Here is a 15,051-nt window from a genome sequence, read left to right as displayed (position 1 = left end):
CGGGGCTTAGTCCCGGGCTCCTGAAACTGAACCTGCAAACACATCCTCTCCAATCTACCCAATGCTGCGTGGGCTCTAGTCAGTCTGGTCTCTGCTGCTCTTCTGAGTGAGAATGTAGGTCCGCTAAAAACCACTCCAAGGTAAGTGTAAGTGTCTGTGTACTCCACAGTCTCCTGGCCGTATGTGAATGTAGGTGCTGACCTCCTGATCCACTGTGGGGTGGTATTAAACACCATAACCTTGGTTTTACCAAGGTTGACAGACAAACCACTTTCGTGGGCAAACGTATGCAAAGCATCCAATTGACGTTGCATTCCCTCTGGGGATTCGGAGATCAACACAATATCATCAGCATATAACAAAAGTGGAATCCATGTCCTTGCCAACTGTGCACCTTTATCCCCATCATTGTCAATGTAGTCAGAAACCTCATCCACATACATACCGAAAAGAGTAGGAGAGAGCGGGCAGCCCTGCTTCACCCCAATAGTGGAGTGAACCGGTGTAGAAAGTCCCTCCGGGGTGCGTACATGCCCTACTACTGATCTGTAGAATGCCATGATCCCCCAAATGAGCTCTATGGGTACTCCCATTTCCTGTAATCTGCGCATCAATCTAGCTTTGGGTAGGTACTGTGTCAAAAGCTTTGCGGAAGTCCACAAAGCTACAATAGATCCGTCTCCCATGAGATCTGCCTTCCTCGATGATGGCCGTGAGTGTCAAGATATGGTCAAGAGTAGAGAAGCCTCTCCTGAACCCTGCCTGCCCAGTTGCACGCATTCCTTCCCTCTCTGCCCATCTACTCAGCTGTTTCTCAAGAATGGATGCATACAACCGTGCCAGTGTGTGCCCAATCATAATAGTGCGATAATTCCCAGGCTCCATGGGGTCTCCTGACTTGAAGATAGGTACGATCGTAGATAGGCTCCAAGTGTCCGATAGGCCCTCACACATGGCACGGTTAAACATAACTGCTAGAAGCTCTGCTAGTAGATCTTTGGCATGCATGAAATGCTCAGCGACTAAGCCATCATGATCATATGCTCTCCCAGTCCTCATCCTGTCAATAGCTTTCTTCACCATCTCAACGGTGAAAAAAGCACATGTGTGTGGGCATAGGTCGGGGGGGTTGGGGAGGGGCGGCTGTCCAGGTACTGTGTACAAAGATGATGCGTACTGACCCCAGGTCTCTGTGGAGGAAATAGCAGGGGGGGGGGGGACTGCTCAGGACTGCTCATGAAAGAGCCGCCACGCCTCACGCGAGTCCTGACTCAAGAATAGCTGATATAGATCCTGCTCGAGTCGAGCCAAAAAAGCCCCCTTCTTCCGCTGTACCAGGCGTCGGAAGTCAATCTGTGACTGTCTATGAGTGACGTCCCCCAAAAGCACCTCCCTCTGAAGTCTGGCTCTAGTCTGGCGGCACTCCTCATCGTACCAGCTGTTCTGAGGCATGCTCCTTGATCGGCGGCTCTGCTCAGGCTGGGTGTTTGGGTATGCTTCTGCTGCTGCCTCACGTAATGTCTGTGTCAATATAGTAGTTAACTCCTCCAGAGGTCGCCCTGGGTCCTCAGTGCATAGGCGTCTGTAGATCCCGTCCATGTATATAGAATCCGTCTCCCGTGTGAATGTGTAGCGAGTAGGGGCTCCTACCCGTGGCCTGTGTGCTACACTGAACTGGAAAGAGATGGTCATCGACACAAGAGCATTATCTATTGCTACCCCGATCGGTCTGGAAAACGGAGGATGAGTGCTCTTTCTTTTGAGGTTTCTCCACTGCTTCCATTTTTCTTTATGTTGCCCACTCTCCATGCCCTTGTGTGCGTCGGCTCATGAACCCCCATTAAGGCTGTGAGTTCTTTTACTTCTTCGTCCACATTGCCTTTGTCTTTAAGACCGCAAATTCTCACATGTAAAGCACGCACCCGTCTCCTTTGCTCCTCCTCTAGTGTCTGATTAATGATAGTGGGTGTGGACGTGGGCGTTATCTCCTTGCCTTTTCCTTTCTTGGCCACCTTGATCCATTTCTCGGCTTAAATCTGCCTTCTGTTGAGTTTTGGTAAGAACATCCACCCAAGAAGTCGTCATTTCTTTGTGTTGCTCTTCTCCCTCTTTGATGGCCCGTACTTGCTCCTTGATTGTGTTGATTTCTTCGATTACTGAGGGTTGCAGTTCGCCCTCTTCCAGTGTGTTTCTTGATCGTGCTTCGGTGAGATCTTTCTTGAGCGACGCAATCTCTTCCTCTTGAGTCGTCACTCGGTCTTCCAACGTACTTATCTTGCTCTCTTGGATTAGCACACGTCCTACGAGCATGTTTATTGTGCCCAAGAGATTGCGGTTCTGGAAATGATCTCCGTCATTTCCTCTTTGCACTTTTGAATGGCATCCTCTAGGGGGTCGGCTTTATCGTTCAGCTTCCTCATGCTCGATCGCCGTCTGCCAAGGTGTCACTAAACGTACATGTGCACCCACACTAGCAGCGGGCGCGGTAGCTGGGCGAGTGGGAGGGCGTGAGGCGGTATGGCGAGAGAGAGAGAGAGAGAGAGAGAGAGAGAGAGAGAGAGAGAGAGAGAGAGAGAGAGAGAGAGAGAGAGAGAAGGGGGTGGGGGGGGAAGGGGAGAGGGGGGGGGGGAGTATCAAAAAGAAATAAAATGATATATTAACGTCTTCAAAAGGCCAAAATGACCTATGAGACCAAGCTGATACAACATAGTGAATCTGATACCATGTCCAGAAAAAGAAAAAATAAAATAAAATTGACTTCCTATGCATAGAAGAAGGGGGGGGGACATCCTACGCGTAGAAGCGGGGAGTGGCGCGTGAGCAGGGGCGGGGCTGCTGGCGGAGCGCGAGGGGGGGGCGGGGTTGCAGAGGCAGCGCGAGGGGAGGCGGGGCAGCGCAGGGGTAGAGAGAGAGTGGGAGCGGGAGGGCAGGGCAGCGAGCAGGGGCGGGGAAGCCGGGCAGCGAGCAGGTGCAGGCGCGAGCAGCACAGCAGGGCGAGGGGGGGTGGGGCACAACAGACAGAGAGAGAGAGAGAGAGAGAGAGAGAGAGAGAGAGAGAGAGAGAGAGAGAGAGAGAGAGACGTGCTTGCATTTGAAGTCACATAAGACAAAGATAAATTTTTCTCATTTGGGCTTACTTTCTCCAATTTTGCATACAGAATGGAAATTTGGGCTCTGTATCTTTGGGCATTCTATACCTTTCACTTACTCTATTTTCTGTTGGGGCCCCTTTTCCAGTCAAATGGCTGGGCCCAAAGAAGGGAATACTTGTGGGGCTTTCTGGTTATTGGATTTTTATTCTGGCAAATCTCTTTCCAAGCTGGTAAGGGCTGATCTTCATAGTGACACTTCCAAGAGCGTACAGTATACCAGTAACTGTCCGACAATTCATTGTGCACGGGTATTTAATATTTTTGCTGACCTCATGTTTACAGGTACACCATGATTCCAGCCTCCCTGTTTCTTGGATTTACAGCTTCTTTGCTATGGGTGGCAGAGGTTATGGCAATACTTTAAGATCAAATCCCCCTGAAATCATAAAATCTGAACTAACTTCAAGTTCTGGGGCTCGTCTTCTTGCAGGGTACTTATATCACAAGTGCAGCCAAAGGTCATGCTTTGGAAAAAAAAGTTGATGAAGAGAGTGCCATAGGCAGTTTCAATGGAGTGTTTTGGAGTTACTTTGCAGGGACTCAGGTACTTCCTCTTCAACAATAATATTTTTGTACCAACCAATCACTGTTATTTTTATCTCCAATTCAAATGCCAATGAATTGATTCCATTTCTGACATATTAAGTTTCTTTGCTTTGTGTTGAGCTCAACTTACATTTGGTGTTTTCAGGTCATTGGGAACCTGCTTTCTTTGATTATCCTACATTCTGAAAAGGCATGTTACGCGTACCTTCCCCTCTCAATATGCCTGTTCTTTATTCTGTTTTTTGTTTCTTTTCTTCTGTCTCAGGCGTCTAAGCAATTGCTGGTTTTCTTTCCTTTTTAATAGTTCTGAAGCTATTTCTCAGGGTGCTGATGCCACTTCCACCGACTCATCCTTCACAACTTGGCCTCTGCTTGTTACCTTTCTGGGTTGCATGTTCGCTGGCACAAGTTTGGCTTGCTTCTTGAGGCCACAAAAAGATCCTTTGCGCCAAGCAGAAAACTCTGCCGTGAAGTTCATGAGCTCAACCTTTGGCATCCTTTTAGACAAGAAATTACTCTTGCTCTTACCACTACTGGTTTACAGTGGCTTGCAACAGGCTTTCATATGGTACACACGAGTTGCTCCTTGATGGTTAGTGGAGATTTCTGGCTCGCTGAGTTAATTGTTGTGTGTCCAGGGGAGACTTTACTGAGAATATTGTCACGCCAGCGCTTGGGGTATCTTGGATTGGTGGAGTTATGGCTGCATATGGTGCTGCAGATGCAGGGGTAAGGTTTTTGCCAAGTTGATTGGTTACAGATTTGCCAGCTCTGCTAGAGGTCCTTGAATGATTCTGTTTGAACTTCGTGCTCTTTGTTATGAACATCTTACCCTCCTCCCCACTAGGGATTTTTGTTTGAACTTCGTGCCCGTTGTTATCAACATCCCGCTCCCCTGAAACAAGAGAGAGGGACGGAGAGGAAATGGGAATTAAACCTTGGCTGTACTGTGTTTATCCAGAACCCTTCTTCTGCTAGCAACTATAATAATAAGCCCGGATTTTTTTGTCACAGAGACAACTCTCTCCTTTGGGTCGAATGTTCCAAGCAGCGGCATGATTTAGGCACCCCTTAAGAAGTTACGATGTTCCCCCTTTAGAAGTATAATTTGCTCATGCATAAGCTTTTCTCCAACTATCCAGAGCTCTAAATCATCCAGTGTAAGATGGCCAAATGATGTACAAAACACAACCTGTAAGTACCTATCAGTATACTCCCTATCAGACTGACAGAACTGTGCGTATATGGTATGATTATGGGAGATGCTTGCACCGATAAAGATGGTTGGTAGTTCAGTAGACATCAGGATCAGAGAAACCTTGTTCGAACCCTTCTCATCATCATTGCAAAGTTGTCAGATCCTAGGGTAGAATCTGGATTATTAAAGCAAAAGTTTCAAAAAAACAGTGAGTTGTGCATCAAAGCGAGCATATAGGTTGAGTGAGGTACACTGCTAGCTATTGCTCAAGAACACGGTTCTTCTGACTTTGGTTTGGGATGGAATTTCCCTGTTTGAGTAGGAATTTATTATGTTAATGTGAAAACAATGCAAAATGAATTGAAGCGACATATGGGTGTTCCAGATAATAAGGTGGAGGTGATGAATGCTGCCCTTGAAGAGGAAGCTAAGAAACGTGGCCGCATATTACCTGTACGAGCTACTAGGTTGGTGAAGAGAAACACTTCCAAAGAAGATGCGAAGGGAGTTGGCAATACAATTAGGGTTGAATGGGGGGTGGGGCAAGGATACAACAAAAAGATGTGCCTTGATTTTAAAGTTCTCGGACGGGGATCTTATATCTGCACAACCAGCGCACAGGAAGGAAAATATGCCAAAGGGGTAGAAGGCATGACAGCAAGAAAAATAAAGATGGAAGGGTGATCATTACGGAATGCCAGTCAGCATGACGGTGCGCAGCACATGGGACCCTAAAAATGAGAGTTCAGAACTTTCTTGGCTCTCTAAGACTTGATGTGAGGTATTTTGAGGATACATTCCGAGATATGGAGCACGTACACAAGGAAGCACTAGAGGATTGGGAGGGGTGGCTGTATTATCTAGAGATGAGGTCCAAGATATGGTCTGAAGCATGCATAGAGACAATAGGGTCCAAGGTATGGTCTGAAGCATGCATTGAGACAATGGGGAAGGATATATCGGGCTTACACTAGATATGCCTCACAGGGTGAGTTACAGTATATCTCATTTTATGAGGACATCATGTGCTTCTCCAACATGGGAGATACTGTAATTTCAATGCACGTTCTGACATCATGCAATTGTCAGTAATGTATAATGTGGAGGAGCCTATGTATCAAGAAATGGCTGCTGAGTGACGAGATGGCTACACAAGGGGCATCCCAGGATACGCATAATGTACAAGATTATGGGAAACATTGCATAGCTTTGGGAAGTGCACATGGACTGCTTAGGATGTGATAACGGCCAGGATCTAATTTATTGTAACCGGCCGCCCACCCTTTGGTGCTGCTACAGGTGCTAACAGTGCCTCTCTATGTCTATGTATCTCCACTAGAAAACGGCCAAACTGGCGCTGATCTCTAGACTCCATGATCTTTCGTAGGGTAGGCTGTCCTGTAAAAAGAGCCTCATAGTTATTGCTGATACTTTGATATGCTCTAGATCTACAGACAAAGTGCTCCTCGTCCTTAGTCAACTCTCTGTGCAAAGCTGGCAGAACCTCTCAACTTAGGGGGTATGAGCAGCTCTTCTTGTCTGTAGCTCTAGCTGGTGTGATGATACTCGGAGCTGACAAATCGTCACTCGTGAGCTATGTGGCATGTATGTGTCCCATGTAGCATGGTCAAGAAGTGCTCACTGTAATACATCATCTTCGGGGAAAGAGGCTGTCTAGGGGCAATCCATGTCTCTCTGATGTAGAGCTGCCATAGATCTTGTCTGAGGATTGTGTTCCTCGCACTGTGTGAGAGCTTGATGAAGGGTGAGTCTGGGCCATCCTGGAAGGGTGGTAATCTATCCATGTTTAGTCCATTGGGTCCAAATGACTCTCTCACGTGCGAGTACAAAGACTCCTGCTCGCCTGACTCTGAAATCTTTCCGGAGGCCTCGTAGGCTCTGCGTGTGAGTCTATCTGATGGCATCTCTCTCATCCTTTGAATAAGACAAACTATCTGGAAAAATATAAATGAGGGTACCTAGAGTGGGTAGGTATGTAAGACCAACCTACATCCTCATCATCATCAATATCCTCATCACATAATACATCAGCTCAAAATGTTAGGTGCAGCGGAATGAATGTTTGCGCTTTGCTCAAGATGAGTGCTCCGAACTGTGCTCAAGGTTCCTTTTGTTCTTATGGAAGGTAGAGCCTTCCGTTCTTAGTGAGAAAATGCTATGATCACAAACAAAGTGAATGGACAGTGTGCAAGTGAATGAGACTGAGATATAGAGAGAGAAGAGAGATACGACACCAGAGACGTTGTAAAACCCTCCTCCGAAGGCCCCACTCTCGTTGGCGAAAGTAGTCTACGTATGATTGCACAATCTGGTACAATGGGAATGCATGTGACTGATGCAAGTCTAGGCTATGTCGACGATGACGACGGGAATGACGAAGTCGACCTAATGGCTGAAATCTGCAATCTTTTATCTGCTGTCCAAAAACGTTATGGGCTGAAATCTGCGACGGAGTCAAAACGCTGATTCGGGGGCTCTTTTCTGTGGTTCTTTGTCGCTGAAAATCTGCAGGTTTAGGGCTGAAAACTGAGGTTCTTCATGGCTGAAAACTGAGGTCTCTACTGGGCTGAATCTGCTACACTTGAGGGGTATCTGGCTGGTCTTGATCTACTGCTGAAACGCTGTGGTTGAGGCTGAAAACGCAAGCTTGCTGATGTCAGAAACGCCAGATGTTGTGTTCCAAAAACGCCAGCTGCTGCCTTGCAAAAACGCTAGGTTGTGATGCTCCAAAAATGCCAGATCTGTTGGTTGCTAGGGCGATGACCTTATTGCTGGAAACGCTAGGGAAGGTGCTTGGAGAAAACACTAGCGAAAGGAATCTGCTGCTTGGAGAAAACGCCAAGGCTTGGGATCTTGCTTGGAGGGGGAAACGGCCAAGGTTCTGCTGAGAAGTTGCCTGCTGAGCTTGGCTCCTGTTGCCTCTTCTGCCATTGAGTGCTAACTTGGGTTTGCTTATATACAAACTTAGCAAAATTGCCCTACCTACTTTTGTTGGGAAGTCACTTAAAAATAATAAGTGAAAAATGTCAAAAATAGGGAAAATAGGCTAAATGCATTGGAAAACTCCCTTGATAGAATCTGATGGATTCTGAAGGGAATACTGATGATCATGCTGTGTGCAACCAGAGGATATGCATCTATACTAAGTGACTGGGCATGCATGGTCTACAGATAGACTCACAAAAGTGCCAGATCACTTCTAATCTAGACTGACTGGACTGACTGAACCCTGATCATGCTGTAGCTTGTCCACGGACACATAGGGCTGGATGTGTCACGTGACATCCCCTCCTTTTCAAAGTGAGGTACTGGTACCGAACTGTATGGCTTTGAGGGAGATCGCCAATAGCATCCGGAATCCTGGAAAGGACTCTTCGCCGGCCCACTCTGATGTGTGGGTCGTGCGGTACTTGAACTTCATAAAGGTCTGCAACGCTTGCTTTTTTGGACCGCGTCGAAAGCGACACAAATTCTTGTGTTGCTTCTTCAATGCTTCAACTTCGTCGAGTGTCATGCTTCTTTCTTCTTCAAGAATCTCCATGGTTGAAAATTCCTGAAACCATTTCCAACACAAAAACATGAACATACCCATTCCATGTAAAGTGAGTGGAAAAAATCTTGTCTTCCTCAAAGACTGTGCATGCAATGTAGATGAACAAAGAGACGGAGTGCTAAACCGTTCACCACATACACGCAAACAATAAGATCGAATCTTTCTCTTATGATCTAGAGCAATCAACTGTGGCAATTCACAACGGAAATGCCCATGCTTAGTGCTCATACTTTCATGTGCTCGTTCGGAAACTGTGTCATGCCAAGGAAGAGACATGGAATGACTTCCGTGAATGCATACTTTTCAGCTTTTCATGAGAAATCTGCATACATTCGTGCTCATCCATGAGTGAAACGTGCTCAACGTACAATATGTCATGGCTAGGAAAAGGGATCACATAAAGACGTTGACTAAAATACAGGAAACGATCACGAATGAAACACTCGAACAATACGTGCGTATCAATCATGCGAACACATAATACTTCCTGTGAGGGTTCTTTGGACGTAGGCTCGAGAGCCAAGATTGGTTCTTCCTGAATGATCGAATCGTCCTGTGGAGGTTCTTTGGACCTCGACTCGAAAGCCAAGATCGGTTCTTCGTGATTGATCGAATCTACAACGAGGTTAGCTTCGCTAGAAAAAGCATCCAATAACACATCATCCTTGTGAACAACCACATCATCTTCATGCTTGTGAGAAATCACATCTGGATCATGCAAATCATCATGCTCGTGAGAAATCACATCTTGATCATGCAAATCATCATGCTTGACATTGTCATCCAAATCATTGGCATCCAAATCATCATGCTTATCATTGTCATTCAAATCATCATGCAAATCATTGTCAATCAAATCATCATCATGCTTCACACAATCATGCAGATCCCGTGTGTCATGCTTTTGAGAAGAAGAGACTGAGAGAGTCTCCTTTCCCCAAATCTCTTGCATCTGTGTCTGAACTTGAGAAAAGAGTCGCGAGAACTCTTTGTTGTGTCGGTCACTCTGTTCTTTGAGGGCTTTGTTCTCACGATCAAATTCTGCTTGTCTTGCTTTGTTCTCGCGATCAAGTTTGGCTTGACTTTCTTTTTCTTCCAAGTCGTAGTGATGCTCTATGGCTTCCCTTCCTGCATCGAATTCACGATCTATGGCTGTCCTTCTTTCTTCGTAGTCACGATCTATGGCTGCCCTTCTTTCTTCGTAGTCGAACTTCGTGTCCATAAACAGCTGCGGCAACTCCTTCATTGGAGTTAGTGCAATCCTTGTCGTAGATGAGGAAGGGGGAGGGTCGGAAAAACCTCCTGGTGGAGAAAATTCTTCTTCGCCTCTCTCATGCGCATCACCTCCAAGCGAAGTATCCATTCTGCTTGGAGTGATGACCATCCACTGAAGTCTTGGGTTCTTGTGGTCTTGGGTTTTTAAGTTCACGAGGAACTTGGGTTCTTGGGGGTCTTGGGTTCTTAAGTTCTCGAGGAACTTGGGTTCTTGAGGGTCTTGGTTCTTGACGTTCTTGAGGTTCTTGAGGTTTTCTTTCGCTTGTAAACCGTGTTTGAGAAGGATCTTCTCTTCACCCGAGTTCTGCTCTTTTCTGCGGGCGCACCCCTTGGCGGCCTTGCGCTCACACCAAGGTTGCTTTTTCCCACCTCACGTCGATTGGCCGGCCGCTAAGTGCACGGTCCGCTCTCAATGAGTGAAAAGAGACACAAGGGGAGGCTGGACAAGCCCTTCTTTCTTGGGATTCCTGTCACTCTTCAAAAACACGATTAGGAATCGACACGCCCAAGCGAACTTGGGTTCGTGCGACCACAACAAGCAAAAAAAAATTCTTGTAATTCTTGTGGTTCTTTCCTTGAGTGATACAGAACATTGCCAAAGCTCTGATACCAATGTTAGGTGCAGCGGAATGAATGTTTGCGCTTTGCTCAAGATGAGTGCTCTGAACTGTGATCAAGGTTCCTTTTGTTTTTATGGAAGGTAGAGCCTTCCGTTCTTAGTGAGAAAATGCTATGATCACAAACAAAGTGAATGGACACTGTGCGTGCAAGTGAATGAGACTGAGATATAGAGAGAAGAGAGATACGACACCAGAGACGTCGTAAAACCCTCCTCCGAAGGCCCCACTCTCGTCGGCAAAAGTAGTCTACTTATGATTGCACAATTTGGTACAATGGGAATGCATGTGATTGATGCAAGTCTAGGCTATGTCGACGATGACGACGGGAATGACGAAGTCGACCTAAGGGCTGAAATCTGCAATCTTTTATCTGCTGTCCAAAAACGCTATGGGCTGAAATCTGCGACGGAGTCAAAATGCTGATTCAGGGGCTCTTTTCTGTGGTTCTTTGTCGCTGAAAATCTGCAGGTTTAGGGCTGAAAACTGAGGTTCTTCATGGCTGAAAACTGAGGTCTCTACTGGGCTGAATCTGCTACACTTGAGGGGTATCTGGCTGGTCTTGATCTACTGCTGAAACGCTGTGGCTGAGGCTGAAAACGCAAGCTTGCTGATGTCAGAAACGCTAGATGTTGTGTTCCAAAAACGCTAGTTGCTGCCTTGCAAAAACGCTAGGTTGTGATGCTCCAAAAACGCCAGATCTGTTGGTTGCTAGGGCGATGACCTTATTGTTGGAAACGCTAGGGAAGGTGCTTTAAAAACGTAAGATCTGCTGGTTGCTAGGGCGATGACCTTATTGCTGGAAACGCTAGGGAAGGTGCTTGGAGAAAACGCTAGGGGAAAGGAATCTGCTGCTTGGAGAAAACGCCAAGGCTTGGGATCTTGCTTGGAGAGGGGAACTGCCAAGGTTCTGCTGAGAAGTTACCTGCTGAGCTTGGCTCTTGTTGCCTCTTCTGCCATTGAGTGCTAACTTGGGTTTGCTTATATACAAACTTAGCAAAATTGCCCTACCTACTTTTGTTGGAAAGTTACTTAAAAATAATAAGTGAAAAATGTCAAAAATAGGGAAAATAGGCTAAATGCACGGGAAAAATCCCTTGATCATGCTATAGCTTGTCCACAGACACATAGGGCTAGATGTGTCATGTGACAGAAAACATATGAGGAGGGGTACAATCACACGAGGGCTAATGAGATGCATAGTGGGGAATGGTGATCATCCCATGAGCGCTCTGATGGGTCTTTGTAGTATGGGGGGTGGGGGCGTGCTCGATGTCGGTCAATGATGCTTCGTAGCCTCCGATGTAGACAGCAAGATCAATTAGTGTTTTCATCAACAACAAAGCCCTTGCGTTTTTGGATAGCAGATCAGCCAGCGTTTTCATCAACAGCAAAGCCCTTGCGTTTTTGAATAGCAGATCAGCCCGATAGTAGCAGGTTTCAGCCATCAGCCTAGCATTTTGCATTTGCAAGAGAATCTGGCGACAACAAGACAGATTCAACCCTAGTGTTTTTGAATCATGCAACAACCCTAGCGTTTTGTGGATTCTCCGCGACGGCTTCAACATATGCACCAGTGTTTTCAGTTTTCAGCATAGACACACCGCAGTAGAGCCCCTGAACCTCGCAGATCTCACCTTCCCGTAGCAGATCCTCGCCGCACGGTCAGATCCAGCGTAGTTTGCATATTCAGCCGGAAAACGCAGATTTCAGCATCTGCATTTTTAGCGCGTCGTCGGCGCATCGTTGTCATCGCCGTCGTCCTCGACATAGAGTCAGAATTCAACAGATAAAGATTTACAGATTTCAGCCATTAGCGTTTTCAGATTTCAGCTCGTCTCGTCGTCGTCCTCATGGTCGGCAAGTCAAAGCATTGTAGAGATTTGTGCAATCAATAGTAGACCGCTCTCGCCATAGAGAGTGGGGCATTCGGAGGAGGGTTTTGACAACATTCTGGTGTCGTATTCTTCCCTCTTAGTCTCATGCACCTTCATTCATAGTGTTCACCACTTTGTTTGTGTCCATTGCTGCACCTTACATTGGTATCAGAGGTTTGGCAGTGTTCTGTATCACTCAAAGAAAGAACCACAAGTTTTTTTTTTTTTTTTGCTTGTTGCGGCCGCACGTAACCGAAGTACTCTTGGGCGTGTCGATTCCTAATCGTGTTTTTGAAGAGTGACAGGAAACCCAAGAAAGAAGGGCTTGTCCAGCCTCCCCTTGTCTCTCTTTTCACTCATTTAGAGCGGACCGTGCACTTAGCGGCTGGCCAATGCAACCTTGGTGTGAGCGCAAGGCCGCCAAGGGGTGCGCCCGCGGGAATGAGAAGAGCTTGGGTGAAGAGAAGATCCTTCTCTAACTTAGATTGCAAGCAAAAGAAGAACCTCAAGAACCTCAAGACTCCAGAATCTCAAAGAATCAAGACCCTCAAGGACCCAAGAACCAAGACCCACAAGAACCCAAGTTCCTTGTGAACTTCAGAACCCAAGACTTTAGTGTATGGTCATCACCCGAAGCGGAATGGATACTTTGCATGGAAGTGGTGAGCATGGGAGTGGCGAAGAAGAGTTTTTCCCCCAGGAGGTTTTTCCGACCCTCCCTCTTTCCCATCTATGCCAAGGATTGCACTAACTCCTATGGAGGCTTTCCACAAGATGATGATGGACAGCAAGTTAGAACACGAAGCAAGAAAAGCAGAAAGAAAGGTAGAATTAGATCGTGCACACAACGAAAGAATGGAAGCTCATAAAGCATGAGCACCAAGAAAGAAAAACAGAAATGGATCGCGAGCACCAAGAAAGAAAAGCAGAATTGGCTCGCGAGCGCGAAGAAAGCCGGTTAGCCTTTGAGCGTGAGCGTGAGCAAGCGCGCTTGGTGGCCGAACAGAGAGCCCAATACATGCAAGAGTTGTTCTGACTCTTTTCTAGTGTGCAGGCGCAGATTGACAAGAATCACAAGAAGAAGACTCTCTCAGTTTCTTCTTTTTCAAAGCACGACACATGATTTGCATGATAAGGATAAGCATGATGATTTGCATGATCAAGATGTGATTATTCACGAGCATGATGATTTGCAGGATAATGATGTGATTGTTCACAAGGATGATGGTTTAGTTGATCCTTTGTCTAGTGGAGCTAACCTCATTGCAGATTCGATAGATCACGAAGAGCTGATCTTGGCTCTCGAGTCGAGTTTCCAATAACCCCCACAGGAAGTATTATCTGTTCGAGTGATTAGTCAGCACGCATTGTTCGAGTGTTTCATTCGTGATGCTTTCCTGGATTTTAGTCACCGTCCTTGTGTGATCCCTTTTCATAGGCATGACATATTGTACGATGAGCCCAATTCACTCATGAATGAGCACGGATGTATGTGGATTACTCATGAAAAGATGAAATGTTTGCATTCAAGGAATTCACATTCCATGTCTCTTCCTTGGCATGAGAGTTTCCGAAAGAGCACAAGAAGGATTGAGCATCAAGCATCGGCATTTCCATTGTGTTTTACCATAGTTGATGGATTTAGATCAGAAAGACAAGTTTCTATTCCATTGTTTGCGTGTGTTTGATGAATGGTCTGGCACTCCGTCTATATATTCATCTACATTGCATGCACAGTCTTTAAAGAAGACTAGAATTTTTCCAATCACTTTACATGGAATGGGTATGTTCATGTTTTTGTGTTGGAAGTGGTTTTAGGAATTTTCAGCCTCGGAGATTCTTGAAGAAGGTAGACGCATGACTATAGACGAAGTTGAAGCATTGAAGGAGCCACAAATGACTTTGTGTCGCTTTCAGCGCGGCACAAAGAAGCAAGCGTTGCAGACCTTTATGAAGTTAAGTATCGCTTGACCCACGCATCAAAGTGGGCCGGCGAAGAGTCCTTTCCAGAATTTCAGACGCTGTTGGCGATCTCCCTCGACGCTATACAGTTCGGTACTCGTACCTCACTTTGAAAAGGAGGGGATGTCACGTGCACATCTAACCCTACGTGTATGTGGACAAGCTACTTCATGACATGGGTTCAATTCCGTTTAGTCAGCCTAGATTAGGAAGTGATCCGACACTTTTGTGAGTCTGTTCGTAGACCGTGCATGTCCTGACACTTAGAGTAGATGCATATCCTCTGGTTGCACACAGCATGATCATCAGATTTCCATCAGAACCCATCCGAACCCATCAGGAGCATTTTTATAGTGGATAGACCTATTTTCCCTATTTTAGCCAATTTTCACTTATTATTTTTAAGTGACTTTTGTTGGGAAACTGGGTAGGGAAAATTGAGTCAGGATGTATATAAGAAAACCTAGCGCTAGCACTTTTTGGTAGAAGAGGCAGCAGGAACACTTTGTTCATGAGGCACCTTCTCAGCAAGATCCCCCCCCCCCCCCCCCCCCAAGACCAACCTAGCGTTTTTGCCAAGATCAGCCAGCGTTTTCATCAACAGCAAAGCCCTTGCGTTTTTGGATAGCAGATCAGCCCGACAGTAGCAGGTTCCAGCCATCAGCCTAGTGTTTTGCATTTGCAAGACAATCTGGCGACAGCAAGATAGATTCAGTCCTAGCGTTTTTGAATCATGCAGCAACCCTAGCGTTTGCGGATTCTCCGCGACGGCTTCAACATATGCACCAGCGTTTTCAGTTTTCAGCATAGACACACCGCAGTAGAGCCCCCGAACCTCGGAGATCTCACC

The 15,051-nt window shown here is 46.4% G+C and overlaps 1 protein-coding gene across 1 annotated transcript in view; it reads left to right on the top strand.

Moving 5' to 3' along the window:
• Window positions 1-15,051, top strand: part of LOC147431720 (Major facilitator superfamily protein) — a 67,354-nt gene that overhangs the window by 19,808 nt on the left and 32,495 nt on the right. Inside the window, exons 2-7 of the mRNA XM_086494227.1 lie at window positions 3,159-3,322; window positions 3,435-3,498; window positions 3,583-3,696; window positions 3,844-3,888; window positions 4,022-4,266; window positions 4,337-4,427. Of these exons, the coding sequence (XP_086350353.1) occupies window positions 3,159-3,322; window positions 3,435-3,498; window positions 3,583-3,696; window positions 3,844-3,888; window positions 4,022-4,266; window positions 4,337-4,427 (723 nt within the window). The remainder of the gene's footprint in view (window positions 1-3,158; window positions 3,323-3,434; window positions 3,499-3,582; window positions 3,697-3,843; window positions 3,889-4,021; window positions 4,267-4,336; window positions 4,428-15,051) is intronic.

This window comes from Adiantum capillus-veneris, chromosome 21 (genome assembly GCF_014529385.1).
Source record: "Adiantum capillus-veneris isolate H3 chromosome 21, ASM1452938v2, whole genome shotgun sequence".
Lineage (NCBI taxonomy): Eukaryota > Viridiplantae > Streptophyta > Polypodiopsida > Polypodiales > Pteridaceae > Adiantum > Adiantum capillus-veneris.
Note: the sequence above shows the minus strand (reverse complement) of the source record. Positions and strands in the feature narration are given on the sequence as shown.